This window comes from Eumetopias jubatus, unplaced genomic scaffold (assembly GCF_037043125.1).
Source record: "Eumetopias jubatus isolate StellerSeaLion01/CBP00866 unplaced genomic scaffold, mEumJub1_p1.0 scaffold_9, whole genome shotgun sequence".
Taxonomy (NCBI): domain Eukaryota; kingdom Metazoa; phylum Chordata; class Mammalia; order Carnivora; family Otariidae; genus Eumetopias; species Eumetopias jubatus.
The window spans coordinates 81,055,870-81,068,574 of record NW_028274815.1 but is presented as its reverse complement, the minus strand read 5'-3'; the positions used below and the strand labels follow the sequence as shown (position 1 = coordinate 81,068,574).

The 12,705-nt window shown below is 39.0% G+C and overlaps 1 protein-coding gene across 35 annotated transcripts in view; it reads right to left on the bottom strand.

The window, feature by feature from the left end:
• MAP4K4 (mitogen-activated protein kinase kinase kinase kinase 4) overlaps positions 1–12,705 on the bottom strand; it is a 185,919-nt gene that overhangs the window by 55,212 nt on the left and 118,002 nt on the right. For all 35 annotated transcript variants that reach the window (XM_028103810.2, XM_088026569.1, XM_088026573.1 and 32 more), the window contains exons 6-9: positions 9,272–9,362; positions 7,081–7,211; positions 4,521–4,575; positions 2,966–3,044 (exon numbers count right to left, since the gene is read on the bottom strand). In XM_028103810.2, coding sequence (XP_027959611.1) covers positions 2,966–3,044; positions 4,521–4,575; positions 7,081–7,211; positions 9,272–9,362 — 356 coding nt within the window. The remainder of the gene's footprint in view (positions 1–2,965; positions 3,045–4,520; positions 4,576–7,080; positions 7,212–9,271; positions 9,363–12,705) is intronic.

The window sequence follows — 12,705 nt, the reverse complement described above, 5'->3', positions numbered from 1 at the left end:
TTAAACCTGTTAATAAGACATTTCTATCAGTTTCCAACTGATTTATCTATCAATTCTCTATGCTTAATGTACAGAGGTGGAAATATGTAATAGTTCTGAGGAGGGCAAGGATTCTGTCACCTACATTTACCCTACCAGCTACTACTATTTTTGCCTGTTTCCCCATGCCTGGCTCATGATGACCCCCATCCCTGGTCTTGGCCGAGACACTCACCCATCCTATCTTTTGAGACTCAGGTAAGGCGTCGTCTCTTTAGGTAGGGCTTTTCTGGCAACAGTCTACCCCTACATCCCCAAAGTTAGGAGCCTTTCCTCTAGGTTGTCTGCATTTAATAGACTGTACATGTCATGTTTATGTTTCTGTCTCCTCTGCTGAGGTAGAAGTCAGGAATTGGTTCTGATTTTTCAATGTCGGCAATGCCCAAAACTGAGCATGGGCAGACCACAAGAAGTATGTAATAAATTTTTGTTGAATGAATGAGTTGTTCAGTCTTTTAAAAATGTGATGTAGAACATTAGTTCAGTTCTTCCCAATTACTTCACTGCTTTTAAGAATCATGTCTACTGTCTTATATTTCCATTCAAGCTTACCATTTTTTTTCAATTCAACAAATATTTATATATCAACAATTTACATTTGTTTATGCTAGGCTCTGTAAGAAATACACATAGGAAATAAAGTGGAGGAAATCTATGTACAAACAACAGCAGATGTGTTATCAAACTGCCAGAGGAAGAAAGAAAAGAACTACTGCTACAGGAGGTTAGACATCAAAAAAAGTAGGATAGTTGATATTCTAGAGATGGGAGAGAGAAGCCACCATTCCAGAATGAAAGGAACAACATGAACAAAAGTAGAAAAGTACTAGAGAGTAATGAATCATTTTCTGATGCTAGTATGTATAGTGGAAAAGAACAGAAAAATAGGTCAGGGTCAGCTCAGAGAAGAGCTCTCAAAGTCATTCAGCGAAGTTGTGACTTTATCCTGTGGTTAATGAGAATGTTGTAGTGGACCTTGTTTTTAACACAGAGATTCCTCAACTCCACTGCCCACAAAGACCACTTGAGGAGTTTAACAAAAATACAAATACCTGGGTCATTCCTCGGACCTAACAAACCAGAAACACAAAGGCTGAAACCCTAAATTAAAAGATTCCAAAGGGGTTCTTACCTACCAAGTCTAAAAATTAACATTTGAGAATCAATGATCTACAATATCTTCTTTAAAATCAATTGTCAAGTTCTGCTGGAAGAGAGTTCGCTGATCACTTCTCCAAAACCAGTAGTACATTGGTGGACAGGAAGACAGCAATCAGAAAGGAGGAAGAACATTATGTATGCAATCATCTCATCCTTTCAGAATACTTGGGTAAAATGAGAGCAATGATGTAAATGGATGAAAATGCATCTAATCAAGTTTAAAGAAAGTTTCATGTAAAAACACAGAAAGAATCTGTCATCTACATCTGTCTCTTTACACCACTGTATTATACACAGAGTGGTTAATCCCAAACTGCAAGTAACGGACAGCATAATCAGAGTGGGGCCAGCTGACAAGACTTGTGAATTACGAGGTACCCTGAAGACAGAGCATAAACTCCATTTTTAAAAAAATAGCATTATTTTGTTTAGCTGGCCAGCCCCACAGCTTACTCCTTGGTGATGCCCACTATATACATTTGGTTTCCCTAGGGCTGGCCACCATAGATGTCCAGAGTTATCAAGTTTCAATACAAGAGACCAAGTGGGGCTAAAATCTTGGCAACCATACTGCCTTAGAGAACTCTCTAAAACCTGGTAAGTGGAACTAGATAAGCTCAGTTATCTGGAGTTGAATGTGGTTAAAGACAGTATAAAAAGAATGAGAAAAATCCTGCCAGCAAACAAAAGGTGGGGAGAGACAGTCAGGAACAGGGAGAAGTGTGAAAGAAGCAAGAGTAAAAATACATGTGTGCGTATAATGCCCACAGATGGGAAAAGAGAACTACAGGACATCAGAAGATGAGCAACCAAGAAGAAAAGCAGACAGCAAGAGCTAAAAGACCAAATCCAGAAGAGAAAAAGGCTTGAAATTGAGATATTTTGCATATTTCACAATTAGAGTCGAAAACCCAAGAAGAGACAACACTCACTGGAAACCCAGTGAGAATAGTTACAGAAGGGGAAAAAACCACCATGGTAGTAGGTGTGAGCACTAATAAGACCGATGTGCCCAGGAAAACAGGAACAGAAGGTGAGAGGGCCCACCTGCACGAGGAGCCTGAGTGGACACAGAAGTGAGAGGAAAGCACTCAAAAAAAGTTCAAGAGGAAATAAGTAAGCAAAATTCTCAGGTGAAAACAATGCACTACCCTTTCCCTCAACACTTTTACAACTAAACCAAATCAACACTTTCCCACACCACCACAATTCTTAAAAGTTTTCGCCAGGGAAGGTCACCATCATTGCCCGTCACTGATAAGTGACTTTTCTGGAGCAAATACATGAGGGCCGCAGCAAGAAAGGTGGCAGCCCAAAGACAGGACCATTCTTTTCATTTCTGGAATGAAAAAAGATGCACCTAATTTCAATGTTTTACAACAATTAGAGTAAATGCCTCCATTAACATTCCAATCCCATTTCACCTGAGGAGTTTCAAACTCAGTACAGCTTTGCTTTTGAATGTGAAAATGCTTAGAAATGTATTTTACTTAAAAGAGGGCTTAAATATTAAAATGAAACTTTTTTCTTTAACCATGTTACAGTGTTTCTTATGGTTACTTGTTACTATTTTGTAATTAAAAGAATTTATTAAGAAAAAAACATTTTAAAAAAGATACTTTTTAACTGGTGTTTCAGGGCACTGGCTCTTATGTTCTTTGGGAACTGGAATGACTAAAATTTTGTATTGGAGTGAAACTGAAAAGGAACAGTTTTTTGTAAAAAGGAAAAGAGCAACAACAACAACAAAGCATACACAGCTTACCATTTTTTTGACTTCAGCCTGGGAGGAGGGTTTCTGGGAATGAGAAACAGTGCTCTCATTGGATGCATGTCACAGAGAGCTGGGGAGAGGAGACGGTGACGTCAGTATGGCACTTTTTACTCATTTTTTATTTCTAGGGCTCACTCAAAATATCTAATGTGCTGTCCCATCACCTGACAGACAATCTTTATGTCAAGCGGTCTAGACATTCAGATATGAACCCTAGGGCATAACCTGAATTCCCCATTTAAACACAGCAAAATATAAGGAGGTCAAGAGCAACAAGAAGAATATACAATTTCAAACTGACACTGGAAAGTTTTCATAAATCAAAGGTAAATACAGATTTACAGTCTTAAGGGAGTGAACAGCTTAAGTTTCTAAATCATCTATAAGATCGCAATGAAAATAATTTTATTGTCATAGGGTCGTGGTGAGGATTTAAATCAGACACTGCTTGTAAAGGCATTCATACAGTGCCTAAACACAGTAAGTGGCTGTGAAGCCCTGCAGAAATGTTAACTGTTCATTCGCGGTAGTGCTAGGAAGGAGCAAAGATGAGAGAATAAAACAGACTATTTGATTCTGTGCAAGTACCGTTTGTACTTCTACAATACAATAATACAATAAAGCTATGTCAGGTGCACGCATTAATGTGTCACAATAGGTAATGTGCATTTTTGTGTGTCTATTTACCTTCGTGGGAATCTTACAAGGCAGCTGGGAAATGGGGGCCAAAGAAGACAATCTATTCCCACTGTGAAAGAAAACTGAAACAAAGGATCTGGCAATACGCCCCTGTCTCAATTCCTCAGATGGAAACATGAGGAAACACATGGTGGTCAAGACTGACATCTATTTCTTGTACTGCAAACTAAATTTCAGCCGTTGGAAATTTTTTTCATTCATTCAACAAATATTTATTCAGCAGCAACTAGGCAGCAGATACATTCTTTGTATACCCCCCTTTTTTAAGGGGACCAGCAGATAATGCTGTTTTATCTCTATACTCTGCAATTCTACCCCTGTCTCTGCTCAAAAATCAATTTTATGAAGTTGGTGTTCAGTTAATCCAAAGGAGAAGCAAATTTCACAAGTAACAAAACAAAACAAAAAAACAAACAAACAAAAAAACCCCACAAAACACCCAGACCTTATTCTACAGATAAAAAGTTATGCCTCTATTGGTAAAGTCAACAGAAGTATTACTAAAATTTCATGTGTCAAGACCAGTTTCATGTGTTAGGATTTAGTTTCACTGAAGTTTAAATTGTAAAATGAAAATTACTGCCTATTATTCTGATGTCAGCGTAATCAGGTCACACATCCGAATACAACTTAAAAAAAGATAAAATGTAACCTACAGACTTCAGGGATCTTCAAAAGGAACAGTGGATGCCAATTTTACATCTAAAACTTCACCGTATTTATGCTTCCTTCATCTGAATGTCCCACCAGGAATGGCTTTACCCATGAAGCCGTTCTGTTTGAAGCCTTGAGACTAGGTTTAAGTCACATATAACAACTGGGCTAAAAAGGAAAGAACGTTACTTACGGGGAGCACCTTCTGCCATCTCAATGGCTGTAATGCCACAAGACCAAAGGTCACTCTGCAAAAATAAAACAGTATGTTACAGGTACCGGATTAGATATGAAACTACTAACTTACCACAGCTGGCTACTCACACAAATGATATAAAGGCATTTTTGAAAAGAAGTTTGCCATGAAATTAAAAGCAAACACATATGTAAGAATACCTTCCAAATGAATGAATGAATGAATGAAAAAATAAAGGTAAAACTGGTTTGCTAATTAGAACCACTCGCATCTACGACTGAACTAGAGGTGGCCCACAGAAAAGCTTCTTTCTAACTGCCACTGCGTGCTCTGCTGCTCAGTATATTTCTTTACATTCACTAACCTAGACCCCTGGCCCAGATTTATGTTCAATTTTATGTTTTATGTTACTATCTCAAATTTAATTAAGATGTTAAAATTTTAAAGGCTAACCTGAAACTAACACAACACTGTATGTTAATTATACTTGAAATAAAAAAAAATTTTTTTTAAAGAAAGCACTCTTTTATAAAAGGTCCAACAGCTGAATTAATAAAATCTACTGTAGTTCACTAATTTGAATCACAGTGCTGATGAGCCTCTCCACTCTCCCATCAAACTTTAATAAGGGGTGAGCAATAAGCTGTCTTTCTGTGCATGGAATCTCTCCTTCTGAGTCCCCTGTAATATTAATTTTAAAATTTGAATTTTAACTTCACTCCCCACTCAAATACAAGTTCCATGAGGGCAGGCACTTTTGTCTGTTTTATTCACCTTAATATCCCCAGAATTGTGACTGGCATGTGGTAGGCACTCAACAAACATTGGCTGATTTCTTAAAATCCAAGGAAGATTTTTTTAAAAGTAGACAATGGGTAGTTATTATCATTAGTATTCTCTTGTTTATATACTATTCTAATGAAAGAATTACTTAAAGTTGCTCAGCTTAAGCATTTTCTAAATAACCTATAATTATGTTACACAATTCAAACACGTTTGATTATAAGAAGAAGGATAGGCCCACAAATTTCTCCTTTATTTTTATGAGGTTTTCTCTACTATACAGCGCAAAGGAGGGATTTCACCCAACTTGACCCAGTGACGAATCTTAGCAGCATCAGTGGTGGGACATGCCACTTGGTGTGATGTAACACAAACCATACCCATCTCCTGGGGCAATCTTGCTTTAGTTCTTTCTTGATACTAATTGAATTTTTCCAGTTTATAAGAAACAAGGTAAATGCCTTACAAAGATTGTAAAATTAAAATTCAAAAATGGTAAGACAAATCTGGATGGTGGAATACTGCCTCTTTAAGAAGTCAGTGTCATGAAAAAAAGGGGAGGGGGTTGGTTAGCCTTGATTAAAATATACTCTGTAGCCAAACAGTCAAATACAACCACTTGTTTGGATAAGTCAGATACTAACCAGTTGGGACTAATTATAGAGGCCATATTAAGGAGTTATTTTTCTTTTCTTTTTTTTTTTAAGATTATTTATTTATTTGAGAGAGAGAGAGAGACAGAGCACGAGCAGGGGAAGGGGCAGAGGGAGAGGGACAAGCAGACATCCTACTGAGCAGGGAGCTCGATGCAGGGCTCGGCTCGATCCCAGGACTCTGGAGATCATGACCTGAGCCGAAGTCAGATGCTTAACCAACTGAGCCATCCAGGTGCCCCAAGAAATTATTTTTCATTTCATTTACTTAAGCATGATAATATTTTGGGTATGCTAGAAGATGTTTTCAAATTTTGGAGATAACAAAATGACATATTCAAGAGTAAAAAGCCATACAGTCTATATAATCTATTTTAAAATACTCCAGCATATGAAAAAATAAAATAAAAATTCCACCATACCATAAACTTAAAATAAGTTTCATTAACTGTGTATTTATAATAAATACTAAAATAGACTGGAGAGTGTAAAGATATGAACTCAAGTTTGAATAACATTAACAGGTACATAAACACTCTGACTCATTTAATTATGGCAAAACAATTTTTAAAAAAAAATAATTTTTGCAAACATATTCAACCCTAATCTGATGATCAAATATGGGTTTTACAGTGGGATCAAAAAAGTGCATTATTGATATAAGTCCCTAGAGGTCACTCTAATAATTTAAATATATTTGTGTACCAAATCAAGCTGTAAAGCTCTTTAACAATACTCTAAAATTTCACATAGATGAAGCTACTGCTATATATTCCAACAATATTTTTAAAAGTATAATAAATATCTGGTTATAATATATTCTTCAAGTTTAAAAGGACAGCAAACAGGGCAGAGTATTTAACTTACTCATGACAAAAAGCTCTATGCACAAGACAGTGACTCACACTGCTGTGAAAGCAGTATATTACTTAGTAAGGAGAACAAAGGTGACAGGGAACGAACGACAAGACAGCATCTCAGTAATGCCCTGGAAAATCTGCACCTGCAACAAGGTTCGCAAGCCTTCCTCACTGAACCAGCAGGGCTGTGCTATCTATAAGCAGAGTGCCCATCCCTCAGGAACACGAGGGGCCCGGTGAAGGCCCGGAGCACAGGCTTACTCTGTAATCATAGGTGGCATCTGGGTTCTCGTCGCAGGCGATGACCTCAGGAGCCATCCAGTAGGGCGTACCTATGAAGGTATTTCTCCTCCCAACCGTCCGGTCGAGCTGAGCACTCACACCGAAATCGACTGTGGGAGGAAGAGAAAGGAGTAGAACATAATTAACAAACAAGCCACAAGACGAAGAAATGTGAGGAGGAGGTGTCTTTAGTGTAAACTCAAAGAGTAATACTTCATGGACATGCAAACTCCTTAAGGTCACCAGCATCGATAAGGAGCACCATCTCCAGGGCAAAGCTGCCAAAATGACAAAATCCTCTCCCAGCCTGCTGGCTCCTGGGCGGCCTGGACCCAGCTACTTCCCTGAGCTTCCATGACAGTGACCACTAGTGGGACTTTTGGATGAATTAGGATGTTCAGTGCTTGCAGGAAACATGCCTGCTACAAACAAGATCAAGTCATAGAAAGCTCCAAGTTCGGGAGAACTGACTAACACCCACGTGACTTTGCTTAAGCAGCACTTAACCACAGAAAGAGAAAAAACCCACAAAGGTTTTCGGGAAAGTACATGGTAATGAATTCAATAAAGAGAATCAGGCTAAATCACAAATACACTAAGAAACACTCCTCAAAGTACCCAGGACTTCTGATTTTTCAGAGTGACCCCTACATCCCACTCCGCTGAACGATGACGGTGGTCTAGAGGAAAGTTCAGGTTGGGAGGCAGAGCTGGCAGGAAGACCAGGGTCTCTAACAGAATGTTTGCGGCATCATTATGCACACTGCCGTTACCGCTAGGAGGACTGCAGGATGGTGGACGAGCTCCTGCAGAAGCGCCTTGGGAGGGCTGAAATCACTCACAGGGGTTGGGTTATAGATTCAACTTCTGCAGGCAGAACATTCTCAGGAAACCAACTGGCCAGGAGTTGGGCTCACATGTCCTGACACAGAGACACCTGGGCCAGGCAATACATGCCATTTGCAGCAACTCAGACAGCAGTCACAAGTGATCACCAAGTGATTACAGAAGGACCATCACAGTCCTAGCACCCGGGGGCCAGCACAGGGAACATACACAGCTTACTGAGTCACTGGGAATGAGAACAATTCAAGTGCCTCTTAGCTTAGCTTTGAGGGGATTTCCCCAATAGGCACACTATTCCTCCACAGATGGCCAATAAATGAAGGTACTGTGCAAGAAGGCAATAATGAAGATTTTATTTTTAAGGTGTAACTACTGTGCCTAAGATTTTTGAAAGATGGACTAGATTCTCATAAGCATAAACAATTTTTTTGTGTGATGCCTTAGTGGAAGAAAACTTAATGGTAATTGTTAAAAATTTGACAGAACCATATATAAAAGTGGACTGAAAAAAGTTCAAATCCAGGTAAAGGAAACAAGAAATATAGAAGAACCATTATAAAATCATCTCCAGGAAGATACTCTGGACTCCATCTATCCATGCATAAATTTACTGAGCACCTACTACATTTAAGGCACTGTGCTAGGTGCCAGGTAAGAATGCTCTCGTAAATAAAACACCCTAGTTCTAACACTTCCAGAACTTAAATTCTAGTAAATAGATCAGAAATATATGTAAACAAATAGCTGTATAATTGTAAATTGTGATCAGGATGAGTGAGGAAATAAGCTGTAGATCAAAAAGTCACGGAATACAGATCAGAGTGTTAGGGAAGGCCTCTGAAGATGAGGAAAAAAATTGCAACCTCAAAGCTGTTCCCAATGGGGAACAGTATGTGCAAAGACCCTGTGAGACATTCCAAGGAAGTCAAAAAATGGGTGCACTGGACAAGGAGAGAGGTGAGGATGGTCACAAAATGGGGCTGGAAAGCAGCAGGGGCCATGGCTTTTTATGGGCCATGGTAAGAAACGCAGATTTTATTCCAGGTGAAATAGGAAGCCATTAACGGTCTTTAAAGAAGAAAGTGCCGTGATCTGATTTAAACATTAGTCTGTCTACTATATGGAGAGCAGAGCGGGGGGGAGAAGCATGGAGGGGGGGAGGCTGGAGACAGACAAAGCAATAAGCCCACTTCCCACTTCCTGAATAGAACAGAAAGAGAAAATGTGGGTAATAGAGCTTTTAGCTAAATGCCAACGAGGTAGGGAGTGCTGCTGGTTTGCACCAGGGGCAAGTATTAGGTCATGTGGCACATGCGTCACATACCAAGTTTCACCTCTGCATTCTCAGTCAGCAATACATTCTGGCCCTTGATGTCCCGGTGAATCACATGATGGATGTGAAGATGTGCCAGGCCCTGAAGAGGAGAGACAGGTCTGAATTTTAGTTCTTTGTTGCTGCAAATAAAGAGCCTGGAACACACTTTTTATAACAAAGTACACATGCAGGGCACAAGTTTTATGAACCATATTTAGAGCATACTACAATTCAGTCTTAGTGCATTTCCAGGAAGACATCACCAATAGTACCACACAAACAGAAAGAAGTACCCACCTCCCAGTTCCAACGGGTTAGGTCCCCCGTGTGAGCAATATGACCAGTTTCTAGCTGCTCCTTGAAGACATACTCTAGATTACCATCTGCAGTTTCTCTGCTGTAATTTGTGCTATTTGTGTATAGGGTGGTTCCTTTCCCACGCTACACGTCCATCTTTCAGTGGGTGACCCCGTGGGTATATTTGAACTAGACCCATCCCAGGGGAAAAAACAAAGAGCCAGAGTGGGGTTTCAAGTCTGGCTCTTGAACACGGCCTCGTTTTCCCACCGCATAGTGACAAATTGCTAACTGCTGACCAATCCTACCTCCACCCCAAGTGTAAAACAATTCTGCCATCGAAAGAGCTTTATGCTCAAATAAAATATCTTTCTTTCCCAAGGAAATAAACCCTACCGGGCATACAGCACTTTCTGATGACCTTGTATCAGGAACGAAGCTCAAGAGCATGTCTCTTATAAGAGGTGCTGGAAGAACAAAACCACATTTTGCATCCAACTATGAACTGAGAGACAACTCCTGTATTTGTTCCGTCTTTAGCTAGAGAAGCCAAATCTACAGCCTGCCTCCTTAACATACAAACAAGCTATCTATTCTGAAATGTCTCAATTCAAAAAGGCTAGATCAGAAGCAAGGGTTTAATTTTCCTGTTTGATTTTTTGTGTGAGGTTCTATCGTTATCATTACTGTGCAGGATATGCATTAAATGTAACAGCTGCTCTAGAACACTGATTTTTCTAACACGGGGGGTTTCTAAACAATAATTTACTAGTCTGCTTATAAAGCAGAATAGAGCGTACTTGATGGCTCTGTTTATTTTTCCACCACACAGGATGTGCAGTGTTATACCACAAAGCACTAACTAGGGGAAAAAGCACTAAAAATATATGGTATGTTAGTGTTATAGCTAGGAAGAAAGTCTCTCCTTTCAGCATGGCATAACTCTGAGCAGCAAAGAAGCAACAAAAAAAAAGTAGCTTCCCTAATTCTTTCATAATTTCTACTTCTACTACCTTCAGTTCATTTTACATTCTCTAACCTTCCCAAACCCCCTTCTTATACTTTCACAGGATTATCTTAGCAACAAACTTAAGTATCCACATCTTCTCAAACAATGTGGCCTGCGTGCACTCTTGTTTCTTATTGAGCGATAAATGTTAAGAAACATCTACTTCCTGGTCCTACTGCTGAAGGACTGCTGTGTCTCTAGGTGAAACCACTCAAGGTGTGCCTAATACCTTGTAGGCAATGTGAACTTGAGTTATGATTATTCTAAATGAGTACATCTTTCCCTATATGAAGAATGTATGTTCAACTACTGTTGTATGTTCAACTATTCCCATGCCAAAATTAAGCCACAATTATGTCTCCTTAGCAGAGATAGTCCAGATAAAAATACACACTAAATACCATCCTAGAGCAAATGCATCAATGTTTCAAAGCTAGAAGACATTTTTCCTGTAACTCTATCTCATTCATGGACATCAAACAAAGGAACAGTCAAAGGCTGTCCTTCAGTATTGGTTATGAAACACTGTTAAGTACCCATACTCAGTATGAATATCGGTTTCTACTAAAACGAATCAATGGCTGTGTAGACTATAAACGTGGAAGTGGGCTGGGATGAATGCACTGACTTTGTTGGTAAACCTCTGGTCTCAAGGATTTCAGTGGGTGAGACCAAGAGAGCTTTCCTGCTTATGTCTGAGCCTACAAGCTCATGACTCCCAACCTTCTGAGGATCCTAACATAGTAATGGCATGTGAATCTAACACCTACTAAAGGATGAGAACAAGTTTTGCCACTGCAGAAAAGAGTTAACCCAGCAATGTCTTTGAGAACCAGGTTATCTACTTGGGCTGGCCTTTCCATTCCAACAGCTCACCCCCTTCTTACCAGATTGCTTTCTCTTTACCAAAGTGGACTTTCAGCGATTCCTGTGAAAAATACACACTAGCTTATAACACACTAACTCTTCCAGAGGCTTGTTTTAGTTCACTTAGACTTTCGTCGTAGGAAAAAAACCCCATTCTAGATGAAATGCAAATAAAGGAAACACTTATTTTTAGGTTCCACCAAGGTGGAAAACATTTGATGTATCTCTAAACGATGTCCATTAAGCTATTATATTCAGGTAGACAGTCAGGGGCCTCAAACAACTTGGGCATCTTTGAAATGATGCCTGAGATCAATGCAAGTAAAATAGCTAAATATACACCTATTACATGAGAGGTAAACAATGCTTGCCTGTATATATAAAAAACATGTAAACTGTCTTTGATGGCCGAAACACATTTGATGCCTAGGACATTTATACTAAAATCTAGTTCTCCACTTGAGAAATCCCACACTGGAATTATATATAGAAAAGGTATGTGTGTAAGTATATGTTTATAATGGAAAACAATGACAACAACTATATTTACCGACCATCAGTGATGTACCCACATGTTACATTAAATGATTCATACATACCAACTCATTTAATTCTCATTACAGTGGTAGTTCCTTCACTGGATTGGTATCTAAATTCTACAGAATAAAATAAGTCCTGAAAGGGGAGTAACTTTGCCAGGGGTATGCAGCAGGTAAGTAGCAAAGGCAGGACTCAAACCCATGTCTGACTCACTCTAACCACTATTCTCTCCTGCTGACCATGCCAAGAGTTTTAGTTGTTAACATAATAAATACATCTGCCCACTTGCTGAACTCCTTCACAGTAGTGCAGGGCAGGATACTTAGTTTTGCGCTTTTAGACTCTGCCTCCTATAATAACCATAAAAGATAGGACCCTCATGTTTTAATAATGAAATCTGAGAGTGATTACAAAAAGAGGGTTCTCCCACCTCACCCCCTACAACTAATTTTCTTAAGGGAATTGCTTATTTTTTCAAGGGCTTCATAAAACATCTAAATAAAAAGGAATTAAAATTCATCTCTGTGAATTCTAAACGGCACTTTTTAAACCTACAGTCCTCTGTGAAATTTAAATATAAAAGTAGGGTATATTTGCCTATAAGTAAAAAAAATAAGTAACAGGTTTTTTTATTAGTGAGAGAAACATAAAAATTAGATTCCAGTTTAACTCCAGAGTCTTTATTTTTTAAATGTGGTGGGTAAATGAAATCCAACCAAGTAATTTAAAT